Source organism: Cervus canadensis, chromosome 16, assembly GCF_019320065.1.
Source record: "Cervus canadensis isolate Bull #8, Minnesota chromosome 16, ASM1932006v1, whole genome shotgun sequence".
Lineage (NCBI taxonomy): Eukaryota > Metazoa > Chordata > Mammalia > Artiodactyla > Cervidae > Cervus > Cervus canadensis.
In genome coordinates, this window is record NC_057401.1 from 3,832,303 (window position 1) to 3,855,129 (window position 22,827).

A 22,827-nucleotide genomic window follows, 5' to 3' on the forward strand; every position below is an offset into this window, starting at 1 on the left:
ACCGCTCAGTTCCCCCACCCCCTCCTCCCACCCGCTGTGTCCACGTGTTTGTTCCCTAAGTCTCACAGCAGACTATCTCAACCCAGTCTGATGAGTGTGCAGGGCCCAGGACTCAAGGAGAAGAAAAGCTAGTCCTGAGCCTCCCACAGTGGTGGCCGAATGTGAGAAACCTGTCCATCATTTTACCTCAAGGAGAAAGTCACCCTGGATCTTAAGATGTGTTCCTCTGGACATGGGAAAAAGGGAACCCTAGTGCACTGCTGCTGGGAATGTAAACTGGTGTGGCCACTGTGGAAAACAGCCTGGAGGTGCCTCAGGAAACTAAAAACAGAACTACCATATGACCTAGCAATTCCACCCCTGGGTATATATCCGAAAAGAATGGAAACGTTAATTTGAAAGGATATATGCACCCCAAGGTTCTCAGCAGCACTATTTACAATAACGAAGACAAGGAACAGCCCGAGGGCCCGTCAACAGATGACTGGGTTAGGATGGTGTGGGGGGTGTGTGCACACATATACATGTAACACACACATATACAATGGAATAGTATTCAGCCATAAAGAATGAGATGCTGCCATCTGCAGTAACATGGATGCACCTAGAGAATACTTTGCTTAGTGAAATAAGTCAGAGAAGGACAAACATTATATATTAACAATATCACTTGTATGTGGAATCTAAAAAATAATACAAATAAATGTATATGCAAAACAGAAACAGACTCAGAGACACAGAAAGCAAACTTGCAGTTACCACGGGAGAAAGGTGAGGAGGGAGGGGCTAATTAGGGGTGTAGGATTAACACGCTAACTACTTTACATAAAACAGAGAAGCAACAAGAATATACTGTATAGCGCAGAGAATTATAGCCATTATCTTCTAGAAAACTATAATGAAGTATAATCTACAAAAACACGGAATCGCCATGTTATACACCTAAAACTAACATAACCCTGTGAATTAACGTGGTGGTGGTTTAGTCGCTCAGCCGTGTCTGACTCTTGTGACCCCATGGGCTGTAGTCTCCCAGGCTCCTCTGCCCATGGGATTTTCCAGGCAAGAATACTGAAGTGGGTTGCCATTTCCTCCTCCAGGGGATCTTCCCAACCCAGGAATTGAACCCGCATCTCCTGCGATGCAGGCAGATTCTTTACCAACAGAGCTACTAGGGAAGTTGGTGAATCAACTATACTGTGATTAAAAAAAAGATGCATACCTCTGATAGCATGAAAGCAGCTTTGAATAGCCTGGGACAAATAAGCACAGCTATGGTGCAGGGGGAGGGAGGAGAGGCCTGAAGTGAGAGCAGAGAAACACGTATACACGCCAAGCACAGTTAGATTCTTCGGACACATCCTCTCACAAGATCTGCAGAACACCCCTTCAAGAGATGGACATTATCATCTAGGGAACTGAAGTCCAGAGGAGTGAAGAAATCGGCCATGGGCCTGCAGCCAGCAAGGGAGGGACACAGACAGAAGCCCATGGCTTTTCTGCCGTTCTGTCAGCTGCCTCTGAGATGCTACAGTGGTCATTAAAAAGGATTGCTCCCCAGTATTCAGGAAACAGGGTCATTTAGGAGTGCCCTGTCTCCTTAGTACTGTTCAGTGTGACAGCCCTGAGTAGGGGGTGGTCACCGTCAACTTGGCTGGCAACCCTGAAGGGCTGCCCACGAGGCTGTGGTTTTATTTGTGATTGCCAGTTGGCCCCTACTCTCTGCTATGCTGTGCAGTGATGGGGAACTGCATCTTATCAGCATCTGGAAAGGACCTGCTGGAAAGGCAGGCTTCCCTTTTTGAATCCAAGAGCTTTTCAATGGTGACACATAGTAGGCATGCAGTAAAAAGTGGCTAAGCCAATGAATGCACGTAAATGAAATCTGGAAATAGGGGCAACTTCAGATGTTTGTGAAGTATCCCTGCTTAATAATATTCACATTACTAACGCACGAGTGTGTGCACTAAGTCACTTCAGTCGTGTCCGACTCTTTGCGACCCCATGGACTGTAGCCCGCCAGGCTCCTCTGTCCATGGGATTCTCCAGGCAAGAAAACTGGAGTGGGTTGCCATGCCCTCCTCTAGGGGATCTTTCTGACCCAGGGATGAAACCCGCATCTCCTGCGACTCCTGCATTGCAGGAGGATTCTTTACCACTGAGCCACTGCATTACTAATAACAAACAATAATTAGTAATGACTATGAACGTTGGTTTGACAGTTTATAGCTAACAAGCCTTCTCAAACACCTGGATTCGTCTGTCCTTCAGAATAATCCTATGAAATCAATGCACAACCCCCATGTCACAGATGAGAAGCTCCAGAGCAGAAGGACGTGGTGAACCACTTGAGGTCACACAGTGACCTCACAGTCACCACCTCAAGTGGTGGGGTAGCCAGTTCAGGTATCTTAACCTAAATCCTCTTCTTTTCCCCTAAGATCACGCTCTTAGGCAGCTTCAGACTGTCACATGAACATGAAAAATCAGCCTGAGACCAGGCTAAGTTTCATATTCCATGCACAGGTGGAGTATGCTTTCTTTTTAAAAGCAGAGTGAGTAATCAAGCTCAGCTGCAGAGTCTTTTTGGCACTGTATAAGTTTTGTCTTAACACTATCCTTTTTTTCCTGGAGGAGCGCATGGTAGCTCACTCCAGTATCCTGCCCTGGAGAATCCCATGGACAGAGGAGCCTGGTGGGCTACAGTCCATAGGGTCATACAGAGTCAGACACGACTGAAGTGACTTAGCGTGTATGCATCTTCTTTTCTTCGTCTCAATTTTATTTGTGAAGACAATGTTGGAATACAGGGAACATTTTTTTAGAAGGTATGCCCTGGTAATCCATCAGCCACACCCTGCCTGTGTCCACCCGTCACTTCTGTCAGAGTGCGCACACAGGCTCAGGGGCCAGGCCCACTGCCGCGTTGCCCTGTGGCCCTCACCGCCGTCAGGAGGTTATTCACCCTCTGTCCTAACTTGTTTTTACCCACATAAGTGGAGCTCAAAGAGCTGAAGTGTCTCCCCAAGTGGTACTAATTTGAGGCAGGTATTATTAATTTGAAGCAGTTTAATGTTGCAAAGTCTAACCACAGACATTATCCCTGGAGACCAGACAGTCCTGGGGTTTAATGCCGGTGTTTCTTCATGCCAGCTGTGTGACCCTGGCCAGAGACCCAGCCCACTGAGTCTGACTCACCATTTGCAGAACGACGGATGCAGCCTGCTGGGCAGGGGGGTTGTGTAAATGAGTGCTGTGTGTGGCCTGGACATGGGGGCACAGCAGGTGCCCAACAAGGAAGGCCCCTCCTTGCATTCTGCCCACAACGAATGCGATTCTGAGAATCATCTGGGAGTAATTATCAGTATTTTATAAGACTGTGTTTTTGGGTTAAGCATACATAACATAAAATTGATCATTTCAACCATTTTAAGTATACAATTAAGTGGCATTAAGTACATTGTTGTACAACCATCGTCACCCTCCATCTTCAGAGCCTCTTCATCATTCCACATTGAAGCTCTATGTCCATTCCTCTCCTCCAGCCCTTGACAACCACCACCCTACTTTTTATCTCTATACATCTGACTATTCTAGGGACTGCATATAAATATCTGTCCTTTGTGTCTGGCTTATTTCATTTAGAAAAATATCTTCAAGTTTCATCTATATTGTAGTATGCACTGCAATTTCCTTCCTTTTTATGTCTGAATAATATTCCACCATGAGGCTGTGTTTTAAGGTTGGCCCAACTCCTCCCACTATCCAGCTCCCCACAGTGGCCAGAGCTGGGCTTTCCAGTAGAATTTTCTATGATGAAAGAAATGTTCTACATCTGTGGTGTCCCTTAAAGTAGTCATCGGCCCTGGATTGCTATTAAGCACTTGAAAGGGAGCTCCTGTATTGGAGGTGGAACCTTAACTGGATGGAGGAACTGAACTTTTAATTTTATTCAATTTTAACTAACTTAAATTTAAGTAGCCTCACATGACTAGCGGCTACCATATTGGATAGCACAGGGCTGGACTATAATACTCATTCTCCTCTTTTAGCCATATCTAGTTTTATTTCATTTTCTTTATTATCCCATCAATGGTAACTGCAATCTGTATGACTGCTATTCGCCAGGAGAGGCGATCAAAGCCTAGGAGCTATTTAGGTCTTAGTGTGTTGGGGTTCACAGACCACAAGCTGCTTCTAGCCAGGGAGCTGTCACACTTGGCCCCCACAGGCTTTGAAGCAGAGCCGGGCAGCATCCCAGACCCTCTGTGGGGACCCCAGGCTGCCTGCCCCAGCAGGACCAGAGGCATGCCAGGCAAGTCCACTGCAGACGGTGCCCTTGGAGACTGGATGTCCATGCCCCGCCCCTCAGAGAATGAAAGGAAGTGGTGCCGAGAGTGAGGAGGACTGGAAACCCCGGAGGAAAGTGAGTCAGCCTGGCGGGTGGGAAGGGAGAGGGAGCCACGTCAAGCGGCCACATCACAAGGGAACGGGAGAACACTCCATCAGCAGTTTTCAGGACGCAGCTTGTGGTGGAGGGAGAGAGGCGGGCTGTCCAAGGAAAACACCGTGAGGCCGGCGTGGAGGCCCACACGTGGTTTGTGTTAGCGGCAGCCTGGACTTGGAGGGGTGCACTCCCGCACTGTGACAAAGGCCCCGTGTCCCAGCAGAGCCAGCACAGGCAGTGGGGAAGGGCCCAGGTGACCGTCATGGGCAGCTGCAGGCTGGCCCGGAGCCATGTGGTTCTCGGGGCAGGACACGCTAAGACCAAAAGCAAAACAGCTCCTAGGCTTTGACCACTTTTCCTTGCAAACAGCCATCTCACAGACTGCAGTTCCCATTGACGTGCGTTGTTGGTTGCCTCTGGGGATTCTGGCCCCGCGACGAGCTTGCTTTGCCTAAATGTCGGCATGTCCTGGTCTCCACTGGAGCCCGCTGTCCATCCTGTCTGTCCACGGCCCCACTTCTCTCCTTCTTACGGCCCCTTCTCAGGCAGGGCCGCATGTTCTCAGCCTGACCCCCTTACTGGGCGGCCCTCTGGCCCATCCCCTCTCCCCATCACCTCCTCTCTGGTACATGGTAGGCCCATGGGACATATATGTGCAAAGAATGAATGAACAATGGATGAACAAATGAATGAAGAACTGGGTAACTGGTTTGGTCAGCCACTGTTTAGAAATGGAGAAATTTTTCCAGGTGGTGGCAACAGGCCCCGGTTTGGGCCTTAGATGCAATCAACCAATACAACCTTCCCTCTTTCTGTTTTCCAAATGAAGAATTACAGTTGGCCCTCCATATCCTCGGGTCCCCTACTTGCAGATTCAACCAATGGCAGATCAAAAATATTTGAGGGAAAAAACTTTCAGAAAGTTCCAGAAAAGCAAAACTTGATTCTACTACAGTTGGCAATGACTTACATAGCATTTACACTGCGTTAGGTATTATAAGTAACCTAGAGATCATTTAAAGCTATATAGGAGAATGTATGTAGGTTATATGCAAATACTACACTATATAATGGGCTTCCCAGGTGGCACTAGTGGTAAAGAACCCACCAGCTAATGCAGGAGAAGCAGGTTTGATCTCTGGCTCAGAAGATCCCCTGGAGGAGGAAATGACAACTCACTCTAGTATTCTTGTTTGGAAAATCCCATAGACAGAGGAGCCTGGTGGGCTACAGTCCATGGGGACCACAGAATCAGACACGACTTAGTGACTGAGTAGGCATGCATATTATTTAACACAAGGGACTTGAGCATCTTTGGATTTTGGTATCCGTTGGGGGGTGAAAGGGAGCAGTCCTGGAATCAATTCTCCCACAGATGCTGTGAGAAGAAAGGTAACTCCTATATGGCCTCAGCTCTACACCATCAATATGGCAATGGTTTTCAGATACAAGGGAACAAATATGCTGGTGTGTGTAACACCCAAATTTCAGAAGATAATGTCTGGGGAAAGAAAGTGTGTCTGAGGAGCCAGCAAAGACAGTATCTGGGTAAAGATGCTTGGTGAAAACCCAGGCCAAGTGTTGGCTACGAGCTCGCCGGGAAGTCTTCCCAGCTGGGCAAGGCCTGCCTGCGGAGCGAGAGCTTCAGCTGTGCCCCTCCTACACCTGCTCCCAGAAAAGACGGGAGAAAACACTCCCTCCCCGAGGCTTCCATGGTGGAGCCTGGGGGCTTCTGGCAGTTCCCAGAGCTCATGAAGTGTGTCAGGGGCTGTCAAACCCAAGGGAGATAGGCCTGTCCTATCTCAACAGAAAGTGGAAACAAACAATGTTTGCCATATGACATGGGACAGCCTCTCCCATCTCTGGGTCTCAGTTCCCTTCTCTGGGGAAAAACAGAAGGCTCAGATCAAGATGCGGCAGCCTGCCTTCGGCTCTGTGATGTGGACAGACCCCGCTGAAAGCACCCGTGCCCAGAAGCAGTCCCCTGAGTGTGGAGGGCTCCTGCTTATAGGACACAAGTGGCCGGTGCTTCTCCGCCAGCTCCCTGCCTGGCGGGGTGACCGGCTGGCTCCATGCGCCATGGGACTTCTGCAAGATGCCAAGCTAACAGTCCTCTCTCACGCTTCTGCATCTCTGCACATGGTGTCCTCTGTGTGGAACGACCTCCCTCACCCTGTCGGAGAGGCAACTCCTTACTCACAGTCAAGACTGCTCGGCTGCCACCTCCTCCAGGAAGCAAGCCCTGCCCAAGCTCCCTGGCTGGGACAGAGGATGCAGGGACAAACAGTATCTGGAGTCTGGCTCAGCAAATCTTTAATCGTGCCCTCCGTGAGGGAAGCCTTGGTTCCAGGGACGACCATGACCCTCGGCCTTGGGAATGCAGTGAACTCCCGGGAAAACTCAGAGGGCACAAGTCGCAAGGCCTGTAGAGAAGATCCATTACACACTCAGGGTCTGCCTGCGAGGGGTCGGGTCCTGCTCAGAGCAGGCCGCCGCAGGACAGATCCTACCTCAACCTCACAAGGCGGTGCCAAGCGGGCCTTCAAAGAGCAGCTCTCTTCAAAGGGCAGAACTCCATGAGGACACAGACTCCAAGGCAATCCTGGGCCTCCAGGAGGTGGGGGTGCAGCGGTTAGGAGCACAGGCTTCAGACTCAGCCACGCCCAGGGCTGAATCCCACCCAGGCTCCCTTCCAGACACGTGATTCTGATGCTCTCTGAGCATGCCTTGCCCCATCTGACTTCATGCCTGTGAGCGAGGACTTAATGTACGTGACTGTGTGCTCAGTCACTTCAGTCGTGTCTGACTCTTCGCGACCCCACGGACTGCAGCCAAGCAGGCTCCTCTGTCCGTGGGATGTTCCAGGCAAGAACACTGGAGTACGTTGCCATGCCCTCCTCCAGGGCATCTTTCCGACTCAGGGATCCAACCTGCATCTCCTGCACTGCAGGCAGATTCTTTACCACTGAGCCACTGCGGAAGCCCAAGGACCATATGAGATGGTGCATAAATCAGGCAGCTGGCATGTTTTGGTAAACATCCACCGATTCTGTTTGTTATGACATTGCTCAACCAACCACATTACCTCAAGGTTCTGCCCTCGGCTCTTTGGGCTCTCCTGTCCCCACCCAACGTCCTGCTCGGAGGCTAGCTCTCTGTTACACTCTGCGAGAGTCTCCAGCGTGGCTCAGATGAGGGCAGAAAGGGAGGTTCAGAGAGGCTGAGGGGCCTGCCCAAGGCTACACAGCCGGTCAGACAGAGGCCTGGGACTGGACACCAGGCCTTTCCACTCCAAGCCCAGGGCTCTCCCGCTGACACCCTCATGCGAGTCCCATGGCCAGAGGCCAACCAGAAGCAGCGGGCGTGACTGTCCCCAGAAAGTGACAGAGGGGCCCTTCTTGCTGGGAACTGTCTCTTTTCCCGCAGAGGAGCCTGACTCAGGCTCCTTCCTTCTACCCTGGCAGCCTCTGTGCAGGCCTTTTTCTCTGGCCGAGTGTCACCTGCAGGCTGTCTTCTCTTCTCTTGCAGCAACTCTCTGACTTCTTCTGGGGGATCTCCTCTGCCAGTCAGCAAGCATGGATGTGGTGCGGTTCCTCCACTTCCTGGGCTGCTCCTGGCCAGCCACCCAGGATGAACCCCTAAGACTTGTGCTGAGACCGCTGGGGTGTTCTGTTTTCCCCTGAAGTCACTGAGCTGAGTTGTTCGATTAAGCTGGGAGCTATGGCCACCACCATACCAGTCAACACCCTGTTTGGACACAGAGCAAGCCACAAACTAGAGGAAGGCAGGTCCTCACTGACACTGTGGCCCCTAGATCCAACTGTACCTGATGCCAAGGACCCTGTCTTCTCAGTTCCATTTAGCTAATCAATGTTCTTTTTGAATAATCCATACAGACGAGGTTTCTGTCATCCATAACTAAACAATTCTGACTAAAACAAGGCCTCATGGCCAGGAAGTGGCAGCATTTGGATCAAAGCCCAGGATCTTAACCACTCTATTAAACTGGCATCATCTCCTGCTCTAATCTTCATGCCAGTTCCTAGCAGCAACCCACGCCCATCAATAATCCCAACAGCTCACATTTGCTGAGGGCTTGACAGCCCAGAAACTGCTCTCGCACACATCATCACTTTTCTACAAAAAGGAATTGAGATATACTTCACATACCATAAAATTCACCCTTTTAAAGTGTACAATTTAGTGGTTTTTAGTATATTTACAAGGTTGTGCAACCATGACCACTATCTGATTCCAGAACAATTTCATCACCCCCAAAAGACACCCAGTACCCATTAGCAGGCTCTCCTCCTTTCTCCCTCCCCCTGGTTCCTGGCAACCACTAATCTGCTTTCTATCTCTATGGATTTGCCTCTTCCGGACACACGTCATCACTTTTAACTCCAGAGGAGCCTTGTGAAGTAGTGACTCATGAGGGGCGCACAGCACAGCAGAATGGCTGAGACTGTGACCCCAGTGTTGCCCGCCCAGCTTCAAATCCAAGCTCTAATGCTCACTGGCTATGTGACCTTGGGCAGATGCCTGAACCTTTCTGAGCCTGGGTGTCTTCATCTGTACTATCTGATAAGCTTGACACGAGGATTAAACAAGTCATTTCATCTCGAGGCTGAGTGGGCAACATCCCAGGAATACCAGCTGTTTCTACTATGGCCACCGCACGCTACTGATGAAGAAGTCACCATCGGGCACAGAGGGGTTAAGGGGTGTGCCCATGGCCACACAGCATAGGTGGCTGGGCCCCAAGTCTCCTGACCGAGTCCTCTGCTGTTTCCATTACGCCACACTGGCCGAGCTGCTCCTCCACGAAAGATCGACCGTCCCCTACACTCTGAGCCAAGCTGCTTCTGAAAAAGCCAAGGCTACTCGCCAGCCAGGAGTGGGGGCGGGGTGAGTCATGAAATCACCCGACTTCAGGGTGCTGTGGTCCCATGCGGGCGGGCCTCCTCGCCTGGTCCTTGGGATCAGCCCACTTTGGCGGGTGGGGTCCTGCCTTGACTTCTTCCAGTTTCCCCCAATCCGGTGTGGGGTTGGAGGCAGGGCAGGCCCCTCTGGAATTTCAGGACTCTCCCACTCCAGCTGCCCATCTGGAACTCCTTAAAGCTCCCTTAAGCCCTGCCTCTAGACGACTTTGTTATGGGAGTGGAGTCTCAGGCGGCTTTATGTCACAGTAAACCTCCAATTATTACCTATTATGGCGAGGCGGGGAGGAAACCTCACTTTTAAGTTCTGGGAGAAGTAAGAAAGTTGAGTTAGAACAGGAGAGTGGAGGGAATACAGGCTCTGGCCCAGGGTGCCCTGGGATCCAGCCCCACCTCAAATGTCCCCAAATGATGTCCCTTTGGGCAGGTCCCATCTGAGCACAGTGACAGCAGATGGCTGCCACTGCTCACTGAGCCCGGCAACGCTCAGGGAGCTGTCACAAGAGATGCGGGAAAAGTGCTTTCATTCTTAACACGGGGGTGCGGAAACGGGCTCAGAGTCAGAGCAGTGACACCAAGTGAGACCGAAAAGGCAAAGCTGAGACGTGAACCCAGGTCGGTCAGACCCCAGAAGTCAAGGTCAGAAGCCTTGAGCTCAGCTGGGACGGGCAAACCGATGACCCAGTCAAACTCCCCACACAGTGCCCGGCCCACAGGGTGAGTGTGAAAGGGCAGCAGGGAGCACCTCCACCCGTGCCTCCGGGGCCTCCTCCTCACCCTCTTCCCATGAACTTCCTCCTCCAGGCAATGCTGTTCCACCCGCTCCACCCTTTGGGCCACAGATGGCAGGCTCAGGGGTGGACTCTGACACTCAGGTGCTCTCTCTCAGACACTGGAATCGGCACCCAAACTCCAGCGCCTGGACACGGGGAAGGGCACTTCACCTCGGGAGTGAAGGTGATGATTGGGGGATGTGGGTCAATGGGCCAGCAGAGGAAGCTGGCCCAGAGGGGTTGGCAGGAAAGGGAGCTTGTTAGGACAGTTTCTGGCAATGTGATACGTGGCCTGGGGGCTTCTGGAGGGTCATTCTATTGCTGGCTCCGGGACCCTGTGAAGCCAACTACAGTCCTCGCTCTGGGTTCCATGGGGGCACACCTGCCTCCTCGCATCAATCCACCCCACTTCTGTCTGCCTAAGCTAGCTGGGAGGGTGTCTGTTCTGTGCACGCCATTATTCTCTAGGCGAGCAGTCACCCACGTCACCCATCTCTGCCCCCTCTGCTCCTTCTTGGATGCATCAAGCAGGGAAGAGGCCTCTGAAAGCAAAATGCAGGTAGCACTCCCTGCTCTCCCCAGAGCAGACCCTCAGTGCATAAAAAAAATCAGTCTAACAACTTGCAAAATATTAACCCAACACCCATGCTTTAGAGATCTGCCATAATGGGTCTGCATAAATCACCCCTGTGTCTGGGAAAGAGGGTGTGGCTCCCCATCAGTTTCACATAGGACTGAGGTTCGGCTCATGGTGTCTGGAGGCATCACCTTCCCCGCCTTTGCCCCAGGGTCAGCCCTACCCTACTCCCCCTCACCAAGCCTGTGTCTACTCCTTCCTTTATTTATTTACTGGCTGTGCCACATGGTTTGTGGGATCTTAGGATCTTAGTTCCCCAATCAGGGATTGAACTCGCGCCCCCTGCAGTGGAAGCATGGAGTCTTAATCATTGGACTGCCGGCCAAGTCCCCTGCCGAGTCAGTTGTGGATAGTATCTTAGCATCTTTAACACAGAGCCTCTTTGGGTATTGACATTTGGTACATGTTTGCTGTGGACCAGAAGAAAAATATTGTTTGTATATGATCCTGTTTGGTTTTATTGCATCACTGGATTCATTACATTTTAACTAGTTAGGCGACAGGGGTTAACTGCTGGCCCAACAATGACTCTTGGCAGTGTGTAATGTAGACTGTTCGGTGATGCTGGGGAAACTGGTTAAGAGCACATTAACATTGCTCCTCCCCCTTTAAAATATTGAAACACAGGCTCTGAAAATCTGTCTGACATTTTCAGGAACAGATTAGGTCTGTTCAACCAAGGATGCCTGTGGTTAGTATCATCTAACCTTCAGAAAGAACATGGGAGGCACAGAGACAGGCTGGTGTGTGGAGGACCAGGGCCCTTCTGACGGCCCCACAGTGCCTTCCCTACCTCGGATCACAGCTGTTCTCTCCACGTCTCAGTTCCCGGCCCCGCGACTGGGAGGCTGGGCAGGGACTGGCTAAGTCCACTGGCCATCACGTTCCTCAGCCCTGTTGACTGTCTTAGAGATGAGCCTACAAAACAGTGTTTGCTGGCACTTCTGTGAAGTGACCTTTCACTCTTTCCTGCTGAGTGTGAGCCCAGAGCATTTTGCAACCACATGAGACCTGAGATAAAGCCAACGCCAGGGAACTGGGAATCCAGGACAAGAGAGAGAAGCTGGACAAGAGGACACAGTGGAAAACCCTGGATCAAGCTGTGCCTGAAGCTTGCCAGTTTCCCTCTCCCAGGGCATTCTATTACAACAGTCCCCTAAATCCTCCTGTTTACTTAGGCCAGTTTGAGTTGGGTTTCCATCATTTGCAACAAAACCAGCCTAATTGGTACAGAGGAAAAGAAGACAGTCATCTCCATGAGGCCAGTGTACTGGCCTGCCAGGTATGTGAACCCCTCACCACATGGCAAGGAGCACTTGTGAATTCAGGAAGCCACGCAAGTTCCCATCTCCTCCTAAGGCCTGTGTTTTCTAAAGAAATTTGCTACATGATCTCAGGCACTGTGACTTCTCGAGATACACTTGCTCTGATTTCCTGGCCGTTGGGGATGTCAGGATAATGCTACTGATCTATGGATTAGAGGTCTTTTGCCCCAGTGGGGAGGGGCTTGCACAGAGCTGTCCAGAAGCTCCATACGGGACTGGTGGTGCTCAGTATGGATATTAGTTCATCCCTTTGTTCACTTGCTCATTCATCCATTCACAAACGCTGACTGGCCACATACAGTGTCCTTGAGTGAAACATGAAGGAGGGAGAGGATAAAGAAGACGCGGTTCCTGACCACAAGAGCCATGGATTAGAGCGGGACAGGCAGACAACTTCAACAGAGTCAGCACAAAGGGATACAGAGCTGTCGGGGCAGAGGAGACGTGACTCCCGCTGGCTGGGAGATGAAGCCAGACCAGGCTCTCCAGGGGCTGAGAGTCCTGAAGGGCGGTGAGCTGATGAGGGCCTGGAGGGTGCAGGAAGCGTTTCAGGTGAGGACCGGCGCGAGGAAAGGGCAAGTGCGAACCCCTCAATACACAGCAGGTGTTTCAGAGGCTAAGCATGGAGCCTGATGGGGAGAGGAGGCCAAGGTGAGGGAAGATTTGGGTCTGTCTTGACAGCAGAATAGCCCCATAAAGTCTGATCACATAACTCACCGGCAAACATGACTATACAAGTTTAAGATCTGAACGCCAAAGCCAAACACAATTTCCAGACTAGCCTCCATTCTAGAGCAGTCAACAGGAGGCTTTCTTTTATTTGAAAAATACTGAATATCAAAGCAAAAGCAATACAGCCCATCCCTTATGTCCCCAAAGTGATGGACACCTTAATTTTTTTTTTTTTTAATATGGAATGCTCCACAAATTTGTGTTATCCCTACACAGGGGCCAGACTCATCTTCTCTACATCTTTATAGTAGATGCGCTGCTGAGGCGAGCACATGGACATCACTTTTAAGTCTAGAAAATAAATACTGTGCATCCACTGTGGGTGAGGATCCAGGCTCTGAAGTCAAAGCGGAAAGTAGGTCCATACACACTCTTTCCCAACCTGCAGCTCCCTGGGGACCCCACATCCTTACCTGGAGATCGAAGAACTTGCTGTAGCGCCGGTAAATGGCCTCCGTGGAGCCACTGGACCAGGTGACCCGGATGATGTAGACCTGCAGGGGGGAATGGAGACAGCCGTTAACGCCAAGGCAGCCTCTCCATCGCCAGGAGCCGAGAGCAAAGCGCAACGGTCAGAGGCAGGAAGGCCTGGGTTTGACTCTCAGCTCTGCCCCCGACCAGCTGAATGACTTGGGACAGGCTACCCGCCCTCGCTGAGACCCAGCTTCCTCTCCAGTAAAATGGGTATAATACCCTCGCCTCTGACACTTGTGCAAAGGATCACAAGCAATCTAGTCTAGGAAAGCATAAGCACCCTGCTTATCTCAGGAGATGCTGCTGTTTTCAGGATTTCTTACTCTCCACTCAATTCAGGGAGCTATTGGGCTGGCTATTTTGTCAGCATCATTCTTAAGACTTGGATTTGTCAGAAGTCACAGCAACCTGTGGCTCTCAGCTCTCTTGCGTCTCTCATAAGCTTAGCCATCAAGTCATTTCCTCCAGCTGGGGCCTGGGCCGAGTCATCACTTCCCTCTATGTGACAGTTTCTCCATCTGTAAAGTGGGTTAATACCATCTGTTTCTGCTGCTTACCAGGACAGCGCGAGGCTCCGATAAAGCAGAAGATGGGAAACCACTCTACAAACCACAGGGCCATGTTTCTAACCTCTGTCACTAACTGAAGCATGCACAGAAATAATATATCAACAACAAACTCAGGCAAACCAAGGTGACGACGGAGGTCAGAGGCCTCTGGCTGGGGACTCTGCTGGCCCTGGACACCACCTGGGCACTCAAGGGGTGAGGGATCAGCACATCCATTCCTGCCTTGCACAAACGATCTGGGGTTACAGGGCGCTGTGACATGTAAAACATACATGTGTGAAAGCCGTCTAGAAACAGAAATAAACCCGAGGGGCTGGGTGTTGTTAGAGGCAGGGGAGTCCATGGGCAAGGCTTCTGACTCCATGAGTGGAGAGTGAGCTGGGGAGACAGTATGTGCATAAATGAAGATAAATAACATGTGGACAGTGGAAATCACTACAGACGGTGACTGCAGCCATAAAATTAAAAGACACTTGCTCCTTGGGAGAAAAGCTACGACAATCCTGCTGCTGCTGCTGCTGCTAAGTCGTTTCAGTCATGTCTGACTCTGTGAGACCCCATAGACGGCAGCCCACCAGGCTCCCCCGTCCCTGGGATTCTCCAGGCAAGAACACTGGAGTGGGTTGCCATTTCCTTCTCCAATGCATGAAAGTGAAAAGTGAAAGTGAAGCCGCTCAGTCATGTCTGACTCTTAGCCATCCCATGGACTGCAGCCCACCAGGCTCCTCCGTCCATGGGATTTTCCAGGCAAGTGGGGCGCCAGAGTGGGGCGCCATTGCCATCTCCAATGCCAATCCTAGACAGCATATTAAAAAGCAGAGACATCACTTTGCTGACAACGGTCCATCTAGTCAAAGCTATGGTTTTTCCAGTAGTAGTGTACCGATGTGCGAGTTGGACCATAAAGGCTGAGTGCCAAAGAATTGATGCTTTTGAACTGTGGTGCTGAAGATTCTTGAGAGTCACTTGGACTGCAAGGAGATCAAACCAGTAAATCCTAAAGGATATCAACCCTGAATATTCATTGGAAGGACTGATGCTAAATAAAGCTCCAATACTTTGGCCACCCGATGTGCAGAGCTGATTGATTTGAAAAGACCCTGATGCTGGGAAAGATTGAAGGCAAGAGGAGAAGGGGGCGACAGAGGATGAGATGGTTGCATGGCATCACCGATTCAATGGACATGATTTTGAGCAAATGCCATGGGGATAGTCCATGAGGTTACAAACATTCAGACACAACTGAGTGACTGAACAACTACAGTAGACATCATTATTTTTTGCATTTAAATTTTTGTTAAATTGGAGCATAACTGCTTCACAATGTTGCATCGGCTTCTGCCACAGAACAATGTGAATCAGCTATGAGTATACATACATCCCCTCCGTCCTGCGCCTCCCTCCCACCCCCAGCTCTATGTCATTGCAGAGTGCTGACTGAGCTCCCCGTGTTAGACAGCAGCCTCCCACGAGTCACGTTTACACATCGTAGAGGATACACGTCAATGCCACTCTCTCAGTTCTTCCCACCCTCTCCTTCCCCTGCGTATCATTATTTTACTGTGTTGATAAACCTTTCTTTCAACCAGAGTGCCTGGACTTTTCTTCTGGGAACCTCCTTTCCCACCTCAACATAGTCCTTTAGGCACCACGCCGGATACCACTGTCCATAGTGACTGGTTACGGAGTGATCTGGTTAAGTGACTGGTTAAGGAGTGATCTGGTTAAGTGACTGGTTAAGGAGTGATCATATGACTCATGCCAGGCCAATCACAGACGTTAAGAATCAGCCCTGGGACTTCTGCTCCGACCTTGAGAAAAACAAGTTCTCTTTTCCCTGAGGTTGCTCTGCTGTTAGTTCATGACCTGGAGTTGCTGGGGGACTATCTCATCATCACTGAGGAGGAATGTGCCTGAGAACGATGCTAGTATCAGTAGGCTTCTCCCATCCAAGCACTAACCAGGCCCGAGCCTGCTCAGCTTCCGAGATCAGAGGAGATCGGGCTCGTTCGGGGCGGTAGGGCCGTAGACTATCAGTAGATTCTGATGACACAGTCTGACCTTAGGGCCAGCTCTGCATGCAGCTCAATCTGCTCCCGGTCTCTCCAGTTTCCTGAGCCAGTAAATCTTGGGCCACACCCACACTCCGGGATTATTTTTGAAGCCAGTTTGAGTTGGGTTTTTGACACATGTAATTTAGTCCTGACTGGCACAGGAAGCGGGGCAGGATAGCTCTCTGAAACTTGAAGTCATTGTGGTGTACCTCGAAGGGCAGGTTGATGCAGAGAGCAGAAGGGGAAGGGAGAGACGGTGGGCGGTGGGGGACGGCGGCGGAGCAGAGACCACCTCAGGGAGTACAGGGGCCAGGCCGGCAGGGGTCTCCAAGGTGGTTTTAAACAAAGTCTCTTCCCAAATGAGTTCTTGCTAGGATACCTTCATTCAAAACAGGAAAAGGAGGAGCAGATTTGGGCAGAGGGAGCCAGAGCCCACTGTAAACACCGGGGGCTGAAGGGAGAAGGTTCTCCCAGTGAGAAGAGATGAAAAATTGATAGACAAATCAGGACAAGGTGGGAGGTGCCCTTGAATGCCCAACTCAGAGGTTCACTGGGAACAACCTCCCCAAATCCAACATCTATTTCATTTCAGTGAGGCAAGGCAGGGAGGAAGGAACTTGGGCTCTAGAATCACAGTTTCCTAACCCCCAGAGCCTCAGTTTCCTTATCTGTAAAATGGAGTCATCAAGCCCATCTCACATAGACTTACGATGATTATCAGAGATAAAGCTCTGAGCTCCTTGCCTGGCAGAGAGGAAAGATTCAAGAAGCCTCTGTTTTAGAAAGAAATGATTTCATGATTTTACAGGGATTCACGCATCTTGGCCCTTTTCTCTCCCTTTTTTCTCCCACTAGTCCTGGGTCGCTTATGGAGCCAAAGAATAGGTCAAGGCATCCTTTGGGACACAGAGTCACCCTGGAAAAGTGATTTTACAACAAAAAGAGTTGTTATCAAAGCCACCCCAATAGTCATCAGTGTTATGAAAAAGAAAACACCAGTTCTGCTTCACTAGAATGAAGGAGACAGTTGGATAGTCCAGAACCTACTCTTAGAGAGTGGGAAGACAGGCAATAAACCAGCTGATGAAGAAATATGTGTGTCATTTAAGTTACAGTCAGTGCTAGGAAGGACCCCAAAGCCCGCTGTGACAGTGCAAGACACGAGTGGTGGGGGTGGGTGTTCCTGGAAAGGAAAGTCCCTCTGAAGCACCTGAAAGATGCCTGACATCTTGAACTGACACCTGAAAGATGACGAACTGGCCTGGAGAAGAGCTGAGGAATGTGTATTCCACACAGAAAGAAAAGTGCAAACAAAGATGCGCAGGCTGGAAAATGCTTGGCATGTTTGAGGAACCAGAAGACCATTAAGGCAGAACAGAGCTGGCGGGGAAGGGGGTGTTCCCAGGAAGGGCAGCGGCGGCATCACTGCAGGCTTATAAGCCAGGGTGAGGAACTTTATTCTGTTGAAGGTTAGAGAGGCGCAGGGGTTGGGGAAAAAGGATGAGATATAATTTAATGTATGTTTAAAAATAAATATATATGTAGATATATATATACACATGCATACCTCTGGCTGTTGTGCAGAAAATGGTTTTGAAAAGGGGCAGGGAAACTAGTAAATGGGCTTTCCCACATCTGAAAGGGACCATGGAACTCAGTCAATGCAATGGTCCCACCTTCCAGATGGGTAAACCGAGGCCCAGCACATACCTTACCAAGAGTCCCCATCCTGGGGATGTATAAGCAAAGTTTAGATGACTATCTGTGAAGGACAATGCCAACATGGATTAAAAAACAAGAAAAGAAAGACAATTGAAGATGTAAAAGCCAACACAAAGCATACACCCATAAATGGAAAAAAACAATTCTGCTTACACAATTCATTCTTGATCTCTTGCTTACAATTTTAAAAGTTCTGTCCCTATGGTACAAGAACTCTGCAGCAGATCTAATTGTTTACTGGAATCAACCTCTGAACACAATTTGATAGCTTCAAGTTTTAGGCACAGATCTAACTTTTTAATAAGAATTGTCCCACTGCAGGGCTTTGGCCTTGCCCAGGGCTTGGGGGCTGGTGAAAGAGCCCGTGTGCTGGGTTCTAATGCCAGCTCTGCTGTGGGTTGAAACTCACAAGGTATCAGTCTCTCTGGCCACAGCCTCCTCCTCTCTAACACGGGGGCCACAGGAAACCAACGTACGGTTCCCAAGGGGTAAGCGGAGGAGGGATAAACTGGGAGGTTGGGATTGACATGTACACACTACTATATATAAACTCAACAACTAACAAGAGCCTGCTGCGTAGCACAGGGAACTCAGAACTCTGCAATGACCCGTATGGGAACAGAGTCTAAGAAAGCGTGGACATGCGTGTAAGTATAACTGATTCACTGTGCCGTGTACCTGAAACTAACACAACAGTGTAAACCAAGTATACTATAAAAATTAATAAAAAATGAACTAAATGGAATGGGGACACTAATTCCCCTGAGGACTCACTATAATGACGAGGCGCACAGGGCCTTGTCCAGGGCCAGCACCCACGAGCTGCGTCTGGTATACCGGCTGGCCTGGTGCCCCCTCCTCTCCGTTCGGTAACAGCCCTCACTTTCCCCCGAAGAGTCACTCCTCTCCCTTCCCTTGTCTTTGTGACACAGAGTGTCGTGGTCCAAGCCTGGCTACCACAGTACCATCAGTCCCTGGTTTCAACAATGGTTCAGGGATGGGCACGTCACCCATGCCAGGCTGATGAGACTCAATTCTGGACTTCTGACGGCACGATCAGGAAAGAGACTGCTTTCCTCACTGCACTGACTAACTGGGAGACCATCACACCGAGACTTAAGCTCTGCAGAATCAAGCAGAGCTCAGAGAGAGAGATGAGCCAAGTCCTATGACATTGTTTGAATTCCTGAATCTAGCATCCTGGACATCACATAGACACAGGCCCAAACTTTCCCTTACTTATTTAAGTCAGTTTGAGTGAGTTTCTGTTACTTTCAACCAAAGCAATCCTAACACATCTAATCTTGGCTTTTAGATTATATCCCAAACACAGTTAATACTCAGTGGCCTGGCATTAAGAAATTAGACTTTTTCATAGCAGCATCACTCACAACAGCCAAAAGGTGGAAACAATCCAAGTGTCCACTGATGCATGAATGGGTAAGCAAACTGTGGTATATTCATACAATGGAATATTACTCAGCCTTCAAAAGGAAATTCTGCCATATGCTACAATATGGATGAAACTTGAGGACATGAGATGCTAAGTGAAATAAGCCGGTCACAAAAAGACACATGCTGTGTCACCCCACTCATAGTAGGTACTTAGAGTAGTTAAATTCATAGAGACAGAAAGGAGAATGGCGGCTGCCAGGGGCTGGGGAAAGAGGCATGGAGAGTCAGTGTTTAACGGGCTATGGAGGTTCAGTTCCGGAAGATGAGAAGAGTTCTGGAGATGGATGGTGGTGATGGTGCCCAACGATGTGGATGTACTCCATACCCCCAAACTGTACCCTTAAAAATGGCTGAAATGCTAATATTTATGTCATACATATTTTATCACAATTTAAATAAATAAACAAGCAGATATCCTTCAGAGATTTACACAGTACCTGTCATACTGCCTGGAAATGACACTATAATTTTATTGCATAGTCCTCAAAACATGTGCTGCAAACCTGAAGAACTTTTATACCCAGAATATATTTTAAAAAACACAAAACCAGCTCAACAGTAAGGAAACAGCCAACCTGATCACATGATGAGAAAAGACCTAAACAGACACTTTATTGAAGAGGATATATGGATGGTGAGTAAGTGCATGAGAAGATGTTCAACATCATTAGGCATTAGAGAAAGGCAAATTAAAACCATGATGAGGTATCACCAGACACCCATTAGAATGGCTACGATAGGAGATACCGACAAAAACAAGTGCTGACAAAAATGTGGGGCGCAGGAACTCTCAGACACTGCTGGTGGGAAGGCAAGATGGCACGGCTACTCTGGAAAGACCCTTGACGGATGCTGGACCACAGGGTGAGTGGTTATTGGAGAAAGGGAGGGTCGCACAGGCTGAAGATACCACCCCAGGAATTACTCTCCCCAGCAAAGGGGGATAATATCCCTTTTCAGTGGAGAGATCAGGTGACCACAGTTGTAACAGGTGATCAAACCTAACGCCACCAATAAGAGGGATAATTAGACGCTGAATGGTCCCAGAGGTGATGCAAAACCTTCTGTCAAGTATTGATAGCAAAATATTTAACCTGAATCTCAAGCCTCTTGAGCCAAGTTTAAATTCATAGGAAATAGAGGAGGTAGAGAAATAAGCTAAATGACACCAAAAGGAAACAATCAGACAGATCCAGAAGATGGAATGGTTCACAAGTCTATTCACAGGGCAGAGTCCAAATGCTACCTCCTCCAGAAAGCCCTCCCTGACTGCTCCCACCCTATCAATATTAGCTTGGGTCTCTGTGGTACATGTCTCCTTGGAACCCACTTCCTCATCACAAAGTCAGTCACATTTTACAGCACTTGCTGAGAGCAGGAACCATACTGTCTTATACACACACTGAATGCTATATGCCCAGCACTGAGTACAATGGAAAATCTATATTTTGTGGGGGAAAAAAAAATGAGGAAGAAACAGAGAAGCCAGGAGGTCAAGCCCTCTCTGACTCTGCCCTGCTTCAGCATGACCCTTCACCAGGAGCAGCTGGGACTCCCTTCCTCTGGGAATGAGGAAATGGAGACCACACTGGTGTCTGAGGGCCCCAAGGGCTTCCTCTTGCCCCCACAGGAGGCTTTAAACTGGAACCAGCCACCATCGAAATCCCTTCTTACACAACCTCAGCAGCAGAGTCTGCACCATTTACTCAGCCTAGACTCCCCAGGCCTGGGTTTCCCACAGCGGCTCAGTCACCAGGGTCAGATGTCCCGAGCTTCTACTTCCTCTGAGTCCGCAGGGAGATGACTGGCAGCGAGGGGCAGGCTACGGCGGGGGCGATGAGCCATAACAGGGTGCTCGGGGTCGAGGCGGGCTTGGTCTCCCCCAGATCCTCATGAGCTTGCAGGTCAGGCTAACACTTTCCACGCTGTCCTGATGAGCAATGGAGGTTAAGAAATGCAGGGACTTGCCTGAGGTCACAAGCTACACTGTGTAGCGCAAGGACTCTGCCCTCCCCATTACTTTTAACAGCCTTGCTGCCCCGGGAACCAGGCTCTCGCCCAGCAGCTGGGCCACAGCTGGACTGGGGAGGTGCCTGCTCGCTTTCTATCTTAGAGCTCCTCCTTAGAGCCTGCTGGAGGCTTCTGAGTTCAGGGCTTAAGAGGGCCTGGACTCACCCTCTGCCTCCATCTCAACTAGCTGCATGGTGTTGGGAAAGGGGCCTGACCTCTCTGCAACTCAGCTTCCTCCTCTGTAAAAACAGGGGGATCATAATAGCATCAACCTGGTGTGATAAATGGGAAAACACACAGAGAGTGCTTAGCATGGGCCCTGGCACAGGGTAAACGTTCCATGAAGAGAAGCCACCATCTTCGTCATCCTCACTAAGAGCTAAACACAGGGACATGAAGCTGAGGGGACCTTGCCCATGCTCTCTGACAGGGGAGCCCCCCAAAGCCCCCTCTCCAGTCCCCATCTCCCAGGGCCCTGCCTCTTCCACTGTCTTCTCTGGGCCCACGGCCGTGCAGAGGGACTGCCCCTTCAGGGCCTGCTGGATGAGCCAGGGTGCTGTCCCCTCCCACCCCAACCCCTGGCCTCCGCCTTGGTGGAGGGGAGCTGCGTTGTCTGCTGGGCCACCAGAAACACGTGAGCCTGCCTGGTGTTGGGGCTTCAGCAGCCCCGACCCTTCCTCTCTCTGGGGCTGAGGACCATCCCAGGGAGGCCCAGGTCAGTCTGACCCGCCAGGAGTCATCATGAAGAGGATGCAAAGGCCACCTGCTCAGCGATGCCAGTAGTTGTCCTGAAGCCTGGGCCACAGGAACCCACCCCGTCCTAGGGCCTCCAGAGTCCACTTTTCTTCAACTTGCACTGCTTCTGGGGGACACAAGAGCCCCCTGGGAGTCGCCAAGAATCCATCCCCGGGCCCCCTACATGAGAAGTGCCTCCCGTCCCACCTCACAGCCAGGGGTGGTCAGCATCTCTCAGGAACCTGAAATCAGACCTGAATACGCTGGCTCTGAGGATACTGCTGCAGCCCGAGCCACCTCCAGCCTGCGACAGACATTTGGTCTGCAGGGAGGGTGGAGGGAGACACAGAGGAGCCTTGCCTGGCTCCCGCCCACACTCCAGATCCTGCCTCCGGGGCCCGCCCGCCCGCCCAGGGCTGCCGGGACACAGGGCAGGGGACCGGCCTCCAGTGAACTCCCCTCTTGGCATGAAGAAGGTGCATGTGCAACTAAAGGGATTCTGTGATTCCGCGGAAAGTTCAGGCATCATCTCAGGTATAAGACCAGATTTCAATCTCAAAAAAATTATGTATACAATATATCAATGTATGCATGTGCTTGTGTATATTTAATTTGTGTAGCTACATTCTGGAGAAAGAAATAGCAACTCACTCCAGTATCCTTGCCTGGAAAACTCCTTGGACGAGGCGTCTGGTGGGCTGTAGTCCCTGGGGCCGCAGAGCTGGACACCGAGTGCACACACGGAGTCGCGTTCTAGTCACTGTGAACACTGACTCAGTGAACACAGAACTGCTGCTCCCGGGGAAACGAGGGCTGAGGTCGTGCAAGCCTCTGATCACAGCATTTTCCTCTACTAATCAATAACACACAGCCTGGTTGTATGTTTCTCTTTAACGACACCATACTTAATGTATATTGTTCATTCACTAACCTTGAACTCATGGCCAGCGGCAC

At 50.3% G+C, this 22,827-nt stretch overlaps 1 protein-coding gene across 1 annotated transcript in view; it reads right to left on the reverse strand.

The window, feature by feature from the left end:
• The window catches only part of SH3PXD2B (SH3 and PX domains 2B), a 116,634-nt gene that overhangs the window by 70,136 nt on the left and 23,671 nt on the right, over window positions 1–22,827 (reverse strand). Inside the window, exon 2 of the mRNA XM_043488887.1 lies at window positions 13,268–13,348. Coding sequence (XP_043344822.1) covers window positions 13,268–13,348 — 81 coding nt within the window. The remainder of the gene's footprint in view (window positions 1–13,267; window positions 13,349–22,827) is intronic.